The 15,522-nt window shown below is 34.7% G+C and overlaps 2 protein-coding genes across 2 annotated transcripts; both read left to right on the top strand.

The window, feature by feature from the left end:
* Nucleotides 1-1,845: 1,845 nt before the first annotated feature.
* Nucleotides 1,846-4,137, top strand: LOC122604330 (FT-interacting protein 3-like). Its single transcript, XM_043777219.1, has one exon. The coding sequence runs from the start codon at nucleotides 1,846-1,848 to the stop codon at nucleotides 4,135-4,137; it is 2,292 nt and encodes a 763-aa protein (XP_043633154.1).
* A 1,130-nt stretch (nucleotides 4,138-5,267) lies between these two features.
* Nucleotides 5,268-13,551, top strand: LOC122605494 (presequence protease 1, chloroplastic/mitochondrial-like). Its single transcript, XM_043778448.1, has 13 exons — nucleotides 5,268-5,350; nucleotides 6,605-7,272; nucleotides 7,553-7,666; nucleotides 7,735-7,947; nucleotides 8,043-8,170; nucleotides 8,888-9,077; nucleotides 9,931-10,014; nucleotides 10,105-10,202; nucleotides 10,577-10,841; nucleotides 11,229-11,391; nucleotides 12,045-12,225; nucleotides 12,509-12,580; nucleotides 12,948-13,551. The coding sequence occupies exons 2-13, from the start codon at nucleotides 6,661-6,663 to the stop codon at nucleotides 13,087-13,089; spliced, it is 2,262 nt and encodes a 753-aa protein (XP_043634383.1). The 5' UTR covers nucleotides 5,268-5,350; nucleotides 6,605-6,660; the 3' UTR covers nucleotides 13,090-13,551.
* Nucleotides 13,552-15,522: the final 1,971 nt, after the last annotated feature.

The raw sequence follows: 15,522 nt of genomic DNA, 5'->3' as shown, positions 1-15,522 counted from the left end.
CGGCTTTGATTCTTGTATAACTTTTTACATTGGGTTTGATCTCCATATCTGTTGCTGCATAAGCATGACCCTGTTAGTGTCAGCAAATAAAGTATTTTACCTAGAATGGATACTAAAATTAAGCATGATTATTAGGAATTTCTAGCTAAGCAAGCAACAAATGACAATGACAATAAAAAAAAAAGAAGTTATAAAGTACTCTGAATATCTGCAAGTAAAGAATTAGCATTATAGGATTGGTAGGCAGTAGGCTAATTTGTAAACCAACCGTACCAAACAATTTTTTTTGTGTATATTATAGTATAAGTTTGCATGCTTATGTTGTCAAAACTTATTTATGATAATTATTTAGTAAGATTTAATTCCGTCTCATTTACTTCCAAATTGATTGTTTGATATATCCAAAAGAATGTGCATATTTTCTGAACAAATTGGATAGAAACATTCAGGGGGCGGGCCCTGAATGGGGTAAACTCGGTTCCAATCCCGGGCCAATTTTTTTGGGGTACTAAACTATTTCTAATTGTTTATAACGTAGTCGTTATTTATAAAAGAAAAATTGATTATACATTTGAATTTGTTAGGGGTCAACATGTTTTTTTTTTTTTTATTTCCGACTCGTTTGGTACACTTAAATTCTCAGACTTGCTCTTGGAACATCCAAATAGTGCAATGAGCCATTATATTGTTAGTAGGTTGAGTATGGCACTTGGTTCTGGACCCATGAAAGCTTCCCAATCATATTTATTTAACTAAACCAAGTGTTAATCCGGATGTTGAGCTTCATTGGACAAGTAGTAAAGTAAACAATTAGATATCCCATTATTGAAAATATGTTAACCAAGAAATAGATGTTTTCATGAATGGGACACTTGGGGAAGTCACCTAATCAATCAACCAAACACTTTTGAAGATAAAAACTGAAAAGTGGAATTTTTGGTGATTGGTTTATCATATGGAAATTATTTTGTGAAAGGGACTTAAGCAAATTTTGGGAAATTGAATTTGGTATTACCCGATGATTATCGATCATGTTGTAAAGAACTTTGATCATGATATAAGTGGATGCCTTAAGATATGATTTCGAAACTGCACTTGCATGTGCCTGTTATAAAACTGTCAATTTACAAATCGATATTTTTGTTCAGATAAAAACTATACCAATCATGCAACTAACTTAATATATGAAACTTATATATATGTGTGTTAGTAGTAGCTAGATTGTTATTGGTTAAAATTCCCTAGTCTTTAAAGAGTTGGTGGGTGGTTCAACCTTCACCCGATTCTTTACACACACAAAAACAAACTTATAGGTACACTTTTCATCTTAACAAATACGTACTTCGTAATTTATTGTTTCTTTGTTTTGTAAAAAATAAAAGATTATTAGACACATCTAAAATACGTATTAATTTACTTGGAGACCATGCACGTTCGGTCACTGTTCGCAAGTATATATACAGAATATACGAGTATTTAATCTGATTGCATTACATCATATATATTTCTGATATATACATATGCACATATATTTTGTGCATAACTTGATATTGTACCCAGTCAAACAAAAAACGTATAATTAAGCCTCTCTATATATATTGTATAAAGATAAAAATTAATACATATTTATATAGTAACGTGTGGATTCTGAAATCTTAAGTTAATTTGCTTATAACAGGCAGCTTGCAACTTACATTATTGAAATTTCTCCCTTTTACAATGCAATCATTTGTCTTCTTTGTTTTCACCCAAAATCCTGCAACCGTTACATAAAAGTCTCTTTAAACAAAGCACACTTATTCTCATTTCTTTTGAACCTTGTAGCCTTATTAGTTTTCAGTAAAAATGCAACGTCCACCGCCAGAAGAATTTGCACTAAAGGAAACTAACCCGAAAATCGCGGGATCAGGCAACTATGGCGATAAACTTACAAGCACCTACGACCTTGTTGAGCAAATGCAATATCTCTATGTTCGAGTAGTCAAAGCCAAAGATTTACCACCTAAAGATGTCACCGGAGGTTGTGATCCGTACGTTGAAGTCAAGCTAGGAAACTACAAAGGAGTCACACGACACTTTGAAAAGAAATCGAACCCGGTTTGGGATCATGTTTTTGCATTCTCACAAGATCGGATTCAGTCATCAGTGGTAGAAATTTATGTTAAAGATAAAAATTTCGTTAAGGATGATTTTATAGGAAAAATATTTTTTGAACTTCAAGATGTTCCAAAAAGAGTCCCACCAGATAGTCCACTTGCACCTCAATGGTACAAGTTGGAAGATAAAAAGGGGGACAATAAGCTTAAACACGGCGAGATTATGCTCGCCGTGTGGAAAGGAACTCAAGCTGATGAGTGCTTCCCTGAAGCGTGGCATTCTGATGCTGCCACAATCAGAGAAGGCGTATCAAATATTAGGGGAAAAGTTTACTTGTCCCCGAAACTTTGGTATGTTCGAGTTAATGTGATCGAGTGTCAAGATTTGCTTCCTAGTGATATAAATAAGCCGGTGGAATCGTGTGTGAAGGTAAAGTTGGGGGGTCAATCGATAACGACTAAAATTTCTGGGGTGAAGACGGTGAACCCGATTTGGAATGAAGACTTGGTTTTCGTAGCAGCCGAGCCATTTGAAGAGGCATTACTGTTAACAGTTGAATGTAACAAAGAGGAGGTGGGCAAGTGTTTGTTGCCATTTCACAACGTGCAACGAAGGTGGGACAATAAAGCGGTTCAATCGCGATGGCACAACCTTGAGAAACATGCCGTGATTGATGGTGAAAAAAAAGAGACAAAGTTTGCTAGCCGAATTCATCTAAGAGTGTGTTTGGATGGAGGGTATCATGTTTTGGACGAGTCAGCAAACTATAGCAGTGATCTAACGCCAACGGCTAAGCAACTAAAGAAATCGAGCATTGGCATTTTGGAGTTGGGGATTATAAGCGCGAAAGGGTTGTCACCGATGAAAACAAAAGAGGGACGGGCAACAACGGATGCATATTGTGTTGCAAAATATGGAGGTAAATGGGTTCGGACACGGACCATTATTGATAACTTTTCGCCGTGTTGGAACGAGCAATATACATGGGAGGTTCATGATCCGTGTACTGTGATAACAATTGGTGCATTTGATAACGGGCATTTACATCCGTCGAATAAAGATTCGAGGATCGGGAAAGTGAGGATCCGGTTATCAACATTAGAGACAGAACGAGTGTATACACACTCGTACCCACTCATTGCTTTACACCCAAACGGTGTAAAGAAAATGGGCGAGGTACAATTGGCTGTGAGGTTTTCGTGCACATCGTACATCAACATGTTGTACAAATACTCACTGCCAATTTTGCCTAAAATGCATTATGTGCATCCATTGTCAATCCATCAAACCGATATGTTAAGGCACCATGCGACTCAAATAGTCTCGTCTAGGTTAGCCCGTGCCGAGCCCCCTTTGAAAAAAGAGGTGGTCGAATACATGTTGGACGTTGGTGCGCACATATGGAGCATACGAAAGAGCAAAGCGAATTTCTTTCGCATAGTAAACGTGGCTAGCGGCTTTGTAGGGTTGGTAAAATGGTTAGACATGATATGCCATTGGAAAAATCCGCTCACAACACTCTTAATACATGTACTTTTTGTGATACTTATACTCACGCCAGAGCTGATCCTGCCTACGGTTTTCCTGTACCTCTTTGTCGTCGGGATATGGAGGTACAGATGGAAACCGAGGCACCCTCCTCATATGGATATAAAAATATCATACGCGGACGCGGCATCCCCTGAAGAGTTAGATGAGGAGTTTGACACATTTCCAACTTCTAAAGGGTCGGCTTTAGTTCGGATGAGATATGATCGTTTACGAAGTATCGGAGGCAAGATTCAAACCGTAGCGGGTGACTTGGCAACTCAAGGCGAAAGGTTCCACTCATTGTTGAGTTGGCGTGACCCAAGAGCGTCGGCATTGTTTGTGACATTTTGTTTGATCGCCGCAATCGTATTGTATGTGACACCATTTCAAGTGGTTGCTCTTCTTATCGTGTTTTACTATTTGAGACATCCGAGGTTTCGGACCAAACTACCTTCCATGCCTGCAAATTTCTTTCGAAGGCTGCCCTCTGGTGCAGATCTTATGTTGTAGCCCAATATTATAAATGTCACTAATTACGTTCTTAATATCATTAAAAATTCTTATTTAATATTATTGTTATAAGCAATTTCGGTGCATTTGTTGTAATGAAAAACTTAACGTCCGTCATGTTTGTCTTGCATTAAATTAAATTAAAGGGAAAAGTTAGTTAAAATATGTACCTATTTTAGGCAAAGCAGAGAGATTATATAAAATTCAGGGGTGTTGTGTATGTTTGTTAAATTCAAATATTTAATATGTAATTTTTTTAATGTGGCAGTACCTAAGCTTAGATAAAGTCTGCAGTACGAATCATTTTCCATGTTTCAAAACTTATGTTGCATTTTTTTACGCTTCTAAACAACTAATTATTAACTTAAGTTACACATTAAAAAAAAAAAACCTTAAAGTTACACATATAGCTATCTAGGTAGACCTATTTCGTTAATCTTTTGTCATGTGAAAAATTAGAAAAAAAAATTGAGATAAAGAACACATGTTGCAAAAAAAAAATAATTTCTTTTAAAAATAAAATAAATCAAGACGATTAATAAAAAGGCATCTGGATTGATGGCTTGGGTTTAAAACCTACGGGTATTATTTTTGACCCGTGCCGGCAAAAAACATAGAGGTCAACCAGAAATCATGGTTGTAAAACTCCTCCGAGAACCCAAAATAAATTCATGACTCCCCACCTTGCCGAGTCGAATTCGAGTCACAAGTTCTCTTACCTTGATACATACAAAATGATGATGAAATGTGATTTTATCAACTAATCATACGTTTAACTTTCAAGTTTTGAATTATTATCTTATCATTTTTAAACAATTATGCTAAAATTTAAAGTTTGGAAGATATTTTTAAAATTCTATTACACATAATTTCAAAAATACTTATTTATGTTTATATGTAAAATTACAATCCGAGTTCTCCCCTAGTCGAGTCCGAGTCTCCAAAAACTTCCGACTCTTCCCCTCGCCGAGTCGAGTCCGAGTCATGAGTTCTCCAACCTTGTCAGAAATAATTTGTCAAGGACTAAATGTGTAAAAACTTTGATACTAGTACCTTAAAGGTAAAACCTGTTATAAAGAAAGGACCGTTTATGTAAGTAACTTTATTTTCTCTCTCACTTGTGAAAACCATATTCTGTGTGTCACTCTCATATATCTCAGAGGCCGCAGCCACCATCCACCGCCACACCATCGCCGGCGACACACACAAAAAAGTAAGAACCCATTTTTGCTAATCACATATAACACATCATTTTATTACCAATTATTTCTTCATTTTTTTTTCATTTTCTATATCTGTTGTTACATATAATATTCACTGTGACACTAATATGATTTAGCTATTCAAGTTTTATTTATAATATTATTTCACATTTTTGGGTCATTTTATATTTCTTTTTGGAATCCTGAAGAATAAATTATTTTTATTAGGATGAAGTTTTTGGCCCAAAATGTTGTATTGCATTACAAAATGCTATATCAGGTTGGTTAGGGTTGGCGTTTTCGAAATGATTAGGTAATCAGGCCGTGTTTGCGTCAGCTATTACCAACCTGAACCCAACGCGAGTTGCTAGACCGAGGTTAAGTAGTTACCGCTAATTAAGTGTTGTTGGGATTGGTGGAACTAATTGGATGTTAGAATGTTAACAAGGTTAAGCTAGGTTAACTAGTCGCCGCTTATTAAGCTGTTGGACCAAAGGGCCTTTTGGCTTAGTAGTATTTGAGGTTAAGTAGCTACCGCTAATATGTGTCAAGTATATGCCTTTCCGGGGAAAAAAAAGAGAAGAAAATGTAATTCAGTATCTATACTTGGCTCTTTGAGTTGTGCTCCTTCTCAAAATGGTCAAATGTTTTAATCCCTAAGGTTAGAGAAAAGGGAGATGGGTTAAATGAATTGAACTGGGTGGAAGTTAAGTCGCCCAACGCATGTTTATATTTTATCAACCTTGTAACCCTATAACTTAGAGGTCGAAGACAGGTGTGTAAATATGTGTCAAGTATATGCCTTTCCCGGGGGAAAAAAGGAGAAGAAAATGTAACACTATCGGTTTTTCTACTTTTTTTACTCTGAGACCAACATGTTTAGTGATCGTTATAATGAACATAATTGGGTTTAATAGTGATTTAGTATTAATACTTGGCTCTTTGAATCATGTTCTATCTCAAAATGGTCAAATGTTTTAAGCTCTGAAGTTAGAGAAAAGGGAGATGGGTGAAATGAGTTGAACCAGGTGAAAGTTAAGTCGCTCAAAGTTAACTCGTACTATTTTTTAAAGATTTAGGTTTTACTGTCATTGCCTTGTAATCACAGTTAACACATTTGTTATCTAAACAGAGTTTGACTATGGACATATTTGTTTGTGGATCAATCTGACCTGATATGTTTTGATGTGTTACCCAACCTGCCCATATTGGCTTTTACCTTTTTATTGTTTTATGTTTTGAGTCTGTTTTTTTGTTATATCCAGCAAATACGTTTCCTGTATCTCCCCAACTGCCTGGATTCACGACCGTGAACTACAAAATGACTTCTCCTCTCAGAAAGTTTTTGCTTAAAAATTCTTCTAATAATGTTCTTGCCCGGTATGAAACAAGGAGAGCCAAATCCGACTCTAACACGAAAATGCAAATAATGATTAAATCTTTCGAGTCAATTGACAAAAACCTTCACTGGGAATTACCACCCGGCACACGTAAGATCGGATTGCCTACAACACGATCATTATTCACTGTGTTGAAGTCACCTCATGTTCATAAAAAGGCAAGAGAACAGTTTCATATGATAATCAACAAAGAGATGTTGGTTATGGATACCAAAAGGCATGAACTGCGCAAGAAATTATTCTGGTTAAAACGCCAAAGGATATTTGGAGCTCAATTTGAAATCTTGTTTTCTTTCAAGACACGATTGGATAAAGAAAAACTTCAGAAAGTTCTTCTTGAGCCTGGATCAAAGGATGTATCTAAAGACAACAAAGTTGAAGAACATCATGTGATAGCCGCCCTTAATTCCTTGGCACATGAAGGTTTTTACTCTGAGGCTATGGATGCTTCGTTAAGCTCAATTGAGTCTTCTCTTTTGGAAAACAATACTGGATCATTTCCTCATGGCTTTGCCTTAATGGTTCCCTCTATTGTAAGTTATTCTTGCTCTAATGATTTCTTCGATTGTTTTACCAGCTTATTAACAGGCTTTTTTTAAAAAAAAATCTGATTGGATTCCAAAAATTCCTTGTGGTTATCCAGTTATTCAGAGTGATATAAGCTTATAATATGACATTAGAAGTTGTTCATTTCAAACCGGTTATATTTGGATTCGAGGTTAAACTTTTGTCCGTAAAGTTAGCAATCGCAAACAATTCTTCTTAAAGCTCCAAAATATTATTCTTATTTGGTATGATTTTCTTTTCCAACAGCCTAAGCCAGTTCTGAGAGCTAGAGTAGAAATGGAAGGATCAAAAGCTTTACCCACTCAATTGATAGAAAAACTCATTTTGAATAATCCACATCGTTCGACTGCTGAAGTTCAGGTACAATTTATTTACGGTAGACCTTCAGTTGTGAAGTATGCAAATGCTAATGGGTATGTATAAAATAGTTTAATCAGCCTGATCCAGAGAAGGCTTTTGAACGTGAATCAGTAGAGAGATATAATTTAGAAAAACTGAAAGCAAGTATGACCGGGGAAGATCTTGCTGCATTAGCTCGTGTGACATGTGATCTACAACTTAACCCTCCAAAAGTTCTAAAAGCGGTTCCAAACTTCTTTTCGCAAAACATTCGCAAAAAACATATTCAAGTTCCAATCGAGGTAATATAAGATAATACTGATAATCATCATATGTTGTATGCATCGTTTCATGGTTTGATGATTATTTAATAGAACTTCAATATTGGGAATTGTAGGTTGCAGATATTAATGGGGCAAAAGTATTGCAGCATGATCTCCCAACGAATGATGTTCTGTATGCAGATCTAGCATTTGATTCGACTTCACTGAAGTCTGAGCTTCTTCCCCTGCTTCCACTTTTCTGGTAAGATGCTCATGTGGCGTCTAAATTAAGTTTTCTGATCATTCGAAGCATTTGGTACTTGTAATTTTGTAAATTCTTAGCATTGCCAACCTATATTGGGATAATGAACTTTTAGTTGGATTGATGGCATAGGCTTATTTTATCACATAATAGTTTCTATTGAAGTTCCATGTTGGAATTTTGTATCTATATAAGCTTCAAGCCTGTTAAGCTATCTAGTTAAGCTATATATTTGAATTTAGTTCCTTCTCTTGGAGTGATTCATTACCATATATTTTACAAGTGATCCTTCAGTCCTTGTGCTCGCTCATTATCCACCACAGTGTCAGTATGTCCTCTTCATCATTGTAGACGAGATTCTTAAAAGCTTAATTGATCGCAAATACAAGTTATCTGTTTGTTTAATAAAGTTTTAATGGTATTTTGTGACTATATTGTTTTCGTGTTAAGTCTTTGTTCATGTATCTGTTCATGTATGCTTTTCCAAGAAAGTTCAGACTACTTGTACTATACTATTACTAGCATATATATGTGTTTGTCAATTTTAGGCCACAATATTCTTAGAGTTGTTTTATTCTCTCTGTGTGTGTGTGTGTGTGTGTGTGAGAGAGAGAGAGAGAGAGAGAGAGAGAAGTAGATGCACACGTAGATTTCTTGTTTTTTGGTCAATTTTATGCCACAATATTCTTAAAGGTTTTATATTATGTTGCTGAACAGTCGGTCATTACTTGAAATGGGTACAAAAGAATTGAACTTCGTACAACTTAAAAAGTTGATCGGAGAGAAGACGGGGGGAATATCAGTGTACCCTTTCACATCATCAAAGAAAGGTTCAAAGGATCCTGTGAGCCATATGATGATTAGATGCAAAGCGATGTCTGCAAACACTGAAGATCTATTGAACTTGGTATGTTTGTTTTTATGGCATGTAAATTGAAGTTTTTTAATGGTTTCTTGGAGATTTGCTGCCTGATCTTTCTGCTTTCTGGTATATTGTATGTTTCAAGGTGAAAGTTAAGTTCATGTCAGCCTATAGCTTTCATGTGATCTAGGCATGTCTATGAAGAATCATAGTCATTCTTTGCTTTGTTTACTTCTTCCTTCTAGGGTAAATTAATAGCTACCACGAAATTTATTATTAGAATTGCTCCTATTTTTTTCTGTGTAATGAATACACTTTCTCTGACCTTGATGGTAGTCAGACTTACTATGTTTCTCTATCTTTATAAAAAAGGTATAGCCCTATCATTCAATAGCATTAATGATTTCATTTATGCGGGCCGGCGATTAGGGGCATAATCAAAACTATCAAATAATAAGTCTGCAAGTATCCTTGACTTTTAATGGATCTTCTACTTGGATGTGGGCCTTTGACTAAAGTAGAAACGATAATGCTTAATCTGATTAAATACTAAAATCTCACCACAAAAGAGAACTCATTTACAAAGATAAATCGTTTTTATTTTTGAGACTAGTTAATTGTTGGATATTCGGTATGAGATTCTCATGTGCTTTCCATGTTCTTCTTGGTTCTTTTAAAGTTCCTCATCTGTTGATGCCATACGGCATATGGGCATAGTATTCTAATATTTTAGATGACTTGGTGGAAATATCTTCTGAAATTTGTCAGTTTTAACCCACTAATATATATAACACTATTATACGAAGGAATTGGAATTTGGAAGTACTTATAAACATCTGTTAACTTACTTCTGTGGAATTCTATAATTATAAAGAGCTTATATTTTTATATTTTGTAGATAGTTTGTATTCTCAAAGAAACTGAGTTTACAAATCAAAAGCGTTTTAAGCGGTTGGTCTCACAAAGCAAAGCTAAATTAGAGGTATATTTATGCAGCTCTGGACAGTTTTGGCTATCACAAGTTCACAACTATTTGTATTTTGTGTTTTATTTCATAATTTTTTTTTTGTAGAATCAATTAAGGGACGCTGGTCATGTATTTGCAGCTACAAGGCTGAATGCAAAGCTAAACCATGCAGGATGTATTGCCGAACAGATGGGTGGTATCAGGTTCGACTCTATGGATGTAGTGATTTGCACCTTTATTCATGGCTGGTCTAAGATTTTCATGCATGAATAACCTTAACTATATTGTTAGAAGAAACTTATACATAAACAAGGCTTAAAAAAGGATATGGATTCATGACTCATAATTCATGCATATTATTAGCTAATTATAGTCAATATATATTTTGTCTGCAGTCATAATGAGCGCTTTAATTTTATATAAATAATAATTGACAAAAATGTTTTTATTGACTCTAAATAAAAATTTTATTACCCCTATTATCATAGAATCTAATATAGGCCAGGCGTCTTATCATACAATAATCTTGGTTGAGGTTGCAAACATGCAATTTAATTAGTAATTAGCATATGTGCAGTTACCTGGAATTCTTGAAAGATCTTGAAGGGAGAATCGAAGAGAGCTGGAGTGAAATTTCTCTGTCTCTTGAAGAGATTCGAGAAACCCTGCTCTCAAAGAGAGGTTGCCTTGTAAATCTCACTTCCGAAGGAAAAAGCCTCAAAAAGGCGGAGACACTTGTTAGAAAATTTATTGATTTGCTTCCAAGTACTTCCCCGGTTACATCGTCTACTTCACATGCACTGCTTTCGTCAACAAGTGAAGCATTTACAATACCTACTCAGGTTGGTTTGTGTTTTCTTGTCATTGGTTCTGTTAGAGGCAGCAACATTCACATGTTAGACGAATGGGTAATGGGTGAAAGTGGAATGTTATTACAAAGTGTCATAATGGATTGGGTTGGGTTTCCTTATATACATTGTGTCCAAAGATTTACATTTGTAGTACTAGTTAGTGTATCAAAGACTCAAAGATGACTAGAAAAGATCTATTATTTGATAATCATAATTTTTTTTAAAAAAAACATATTTTGGAAGGTGTTAAAGCATTTTCGTTTTTTTTAGACGTTGCTATTGGAAATAAAACAAACATGGATTGTCCAATTCATAATGGATCGAAGTTGCCACTTCTAGTTACTGACACTTATCCTTGAACTTAAAATCTGATTGCAGGTTAATTATGTTGGAAAAGCAGCTAATATTTATGAAGCTGGTTATGAACTTAAGGGGTGTGCCTATGTTATATCTAAATATTTAAGTAATACATGGTTGTGGGATAACATTCGGGTTAGTGGTGGGGCGTTCGGAGGCTTGTGTGATTTCGACACCCGTTCAGGTAAAATTAAGCAGTGTCTTATAGCAGTGTTGTAAATAACGGCCTTAACGGCCGTTATAACGGTAACGGAGGTCCAGCGTTACGTTAAGGGGGTTGGAGGGTAAATTTAAAGTTCTGAGGATTTAACGGCCGTTATAACGGATTTAACGGTCTTAACGGCCTTTATAACGGGATTTAACGGTCAAATAACGGATTTAACGGAGCTTAACCGTCAAAAGACATTTTTTTGACTAATTTTGTTAGGATATTGCTAATATATATAATTTTTTGTATAAATTCCTTTATATTTTATAGTCTCCGTTATAACGCCGTTATAACTCCGCGAAATGAGATTTAACCTTAAAGGTGGTCGACCGCCGAGCGTTATTTACAACCTTGCTTATATGATGGGTTCATATGTGTCTTGATATAGCAAAATGGGCGGGGTGAGTGGTTAGGGTAACAGGCAAAAGCTTGCTCAGGGCAAAATTTGCATTTTAAGTACACTTTGCTGTGTTTCAACCTGTTTGACGTATTTGACCTATTTTCATGTTATTTGATTTCTTTAAGTTTTTCCCACGTTACCCGTGATAGAACATAAAACAAGTCGTTTTTATGTGTTTATCGTAATTCCTGCAGCTTTTACATTTATTGTTATCATTGGATTCTTACAGGAGTTTTCTCATTCTTATCATATCGGGACCCTAATTTATTGAAGACGCTCGATGTATATGATGGAACATCAGCTTTTCTACGTCAACTTGAAATGGATGATGGTACTCTTAAAAAGGCCATTATTGGGACTATTAGTGACCTAGATTCGTATCAGCTACCCGATGCCAAAGGTTATAACAGGTAATGTTGATCTTTTTTCATTTAAACTAGTACTTTCTTTTTGGGAGCCTAAGAGTTGCAAGCAATAAATTTACAATATAATCTTAAAACGTAAATTTTAAAATCACACACAGGAGTGCAATTAACGGTATGTAAACAACTTGAGGGAGGAATCTATCACTTTGTCTCAAAAATAAGGATTTTCTGCTACCTGATAAAAAAAAAATTATATAACAAAGGCGCTCTGTTATGTGTTGGGATCACACTCAAAGTGATATGGAAGTGACATCCACGTGTTTTGCAGTTTATTGCGGTACTTATCTGGGGTTTCAGAAGAAGAACGACAAGCAAGACGTGATGAAATATTATCAACAAGGTAGAAGCTACAATCTTTTAAGATTTTTGTTGAGTCTATATGATGCCGTCGGGTAGGAATGTATCCGATCTACTTATTGATGGATTGGTTGGGTTATGGTTATCCCCATGAATCATATTCTTTCATAATAATAAAAGTTATTTGATTAATGACATGGCTTGTGTCATATTTGACAAATTAACTACTCATAAGAAATGGGTCATTTTGCTAAATACAGCCTTACCTAACTTGTTTTCACACATTTCGTCTTTCTATCATAGGCTATTATTATCTTTTTTGGTGAAAACCTAGCTCTTCATGCTTTTCCAGGGTATTTGTAGAAAAGTATCCGTAACAAGTTTATTCACCACTCTTTTCTTTCCCATAGGACAAGTGACTTTAAGGAATTTGCGGGTGTGATTGATTCTATCAAAGATAAAGGTGTGATTGTAGCAGTGACATCTGAAGCTGGCGTTGATGCTGCAAACAAGGAACGTTCAAACTTCTTTCAAGTGAAGAAAGCCATCTAAGATATCAGGTGCATCAAACAATTTTTTGTAGATTCATGTTTCATATTTGGCATGGTGTATGTCCCCAGCATTCGGCAATGAATGCTCTGGTTTTAGAAAAATGCAGCCGGATCTTCCTTTCGTGCATACGTGGGGTTCAAATTGGCCTGCCTCACTAATCTACAGTTTTTGAACTGATGTATGTAAACAGTACGAGTGGGAAATCCAATACAATTTAGACTATAAAGATGTGATCAATTTGCCAGGAGAGGATGTGAACTTTACTTGAGCGTTATTTAGAATAAGCACTTGTTCAGATTCATTTGTTGAGCAAAGTTGTAATTTAAAGGTTCAGCCTAGTGAATTCAAAGGGTTAGCTATAGTTCATGGTAGCTTTTTGGACAACTCCGTGTTTAGTGTTCTGAATGATTGTTGTATTGTTTTGCTTGGTCAAAACCCAAACCGTGTCAAGTTTTTTTTCCAGCTTTTGCCAAACTGACAGACTCTCTCTTGATCCTGGTCCAATTCAGTCCATTGATAAGATTTATAATTAACATACATGATTGAATAAAAAACTTTTTCGAGGGGTCATGGTAGTCAGTTCGAGGGGTGTGATTGAAAATCCAAATCCAATTTAAAAATTGGCAGGACCGCAGGAGTATGTAAAGTTTAAATCGAATTTTAAATGTGTGATTTAACTCAATCATAATGTATTGAACTCTTTGGATAATATTGTGAATTATTAAGTTGGTGAAAGGTATTAGCTTGGCAGCTTGCATTAATGATCGGATAGTAATAATCAAGACTGATGATACAATTAAAAAGTGCTAGTTGAAAAAGGGAGAAAAAATTGAAATCAACATGCCTTTCGGACATATGTCACTCCTTATTTGAACCAACTTGGACTTTAGAATGATAATTATAAATTATAAATTTATAATAGTGACAACAAAGATATCGAGTCTCAAGTTTAATACATACTTTTCTCTATTGCCCTGTAATTATCATATAAATTTTCTATTCTTGGAATGTTAGTTATACGTCATAGATTACATACTCTATAATTTACTTTGATTAAACTTTGTAGAAACTTTCATTTTTGTATGACTTTTTGATATGAACTATGAAGTCCTTATAAGTTAAATTGTCAAAAGTGATCACTCTTTGTCGCCGGTTGGCACAACAGGGAACATCACAAAACGTAACCAATGATGCACTCTCATTGCTGCACAATATTAGTCTAGTATATATCTCAGTATTTTTATTTTTATTAACCTCCCTACGAAGACCCGTCCAATTAGGTTATGCTTTTGTTGTTTTTCTAATTATAATGTTATTGTTTCTTTTGTAGGATCCTAGTGAAATGTAGTTATATCCTTGATCTTATTTTTTGTAGATGTTAAAAAGGCTTTACGAATAATCCATCCCTCATTGAATATTCGACTAATAAAAACCCAAACAAATGCAACACCTACTAGATCCAAACTTCGTTTATTATTGAAGGGGTAAATATACAAATTTCGCTAATTGAAGGGTTAAGTTTTCTTGCATAAAATCAAAATCATTGTGTAATTATTTGTAGAAATTATCGTAATAAACATGTTTTACCTTAAGAATTTTTCTTTTTCAAACACCAAAAACTTATATGCTAAAAGACTTTACTTACTTTAACTATCATTGATTATTTTGAGATGGCAAACTTATTATCAGGAAGATTTACGAGGGAGGACCTTCTAACATGGGCCAAAAGCCCATAGAGTAAAGAAACGACATACAAACTGCCACTGAATGATCCATTTTCACCCGTCAGAATGGAAGGTGTCTTTAGAGAAATAAGAGTGAAATAAAAATCCCCATTAACTTTGCCCAAAATTTTGGTTTTTTAATTTTCAGATATGATATTCACAAAAAGTAACTTGATTTTATGTCATAAATTATAAAAAAGAATAATAGTTAATATATTAATCATAAAACGTTCTACTCTACTTCTGGTTCTGATAACAACTTAGCCCTGGATAAATCAAGAGATTAATGAGAATGAATGAACTGATGAGTGATGACATATACCATGACCTTGTATTTATTACAAAAACTAGTCATATGATGGTTTAAAAGTATATACTATCGTATATTTATCTTAAAAATAAAATTAATTTAAAGATGAGGTATGTCTTTTAGTAAATAAATACTCCTACAAAATAATTGTACCACAGGAGAATATCCAACCCAATTACAAAAGATTCTTATATCTCTCGGGTTAGCTGGTGATATTGAAACAAATATATATATTTTTGTTTGTGTCTTCGGAATATAAGATCAACAATAAATTATGTCTATTTAGTATGTTTGGGGCTCTCAATATATGTTTGTCTGGTTAGCAAATCAAAAGAGCTGATCGAGTTTATGAAAAAAAATATATGAGTTTTTCACGTTATTATGTGCATAAGCTAAAAC

The sequence above is a fragment of the Erigeron canadensis genome, chromosome 6 (assembly GCF_010389155.1).
Source record: "Erigeron canadensis isolate Cc75 chromosome 6, C_canadensis_v1, whole genome shotgun sequence".
NCBI lineage: Eukaryota > Viridiplantae > Streptophyta > Magnoliopsida > Asterales > Asteraceae > Erigeron > Erigeron canadensis.
Note: the sequence above shows the minus strand (reverse complement) of the source record. Positions and strands in the feature narration are given on the sequence as shown.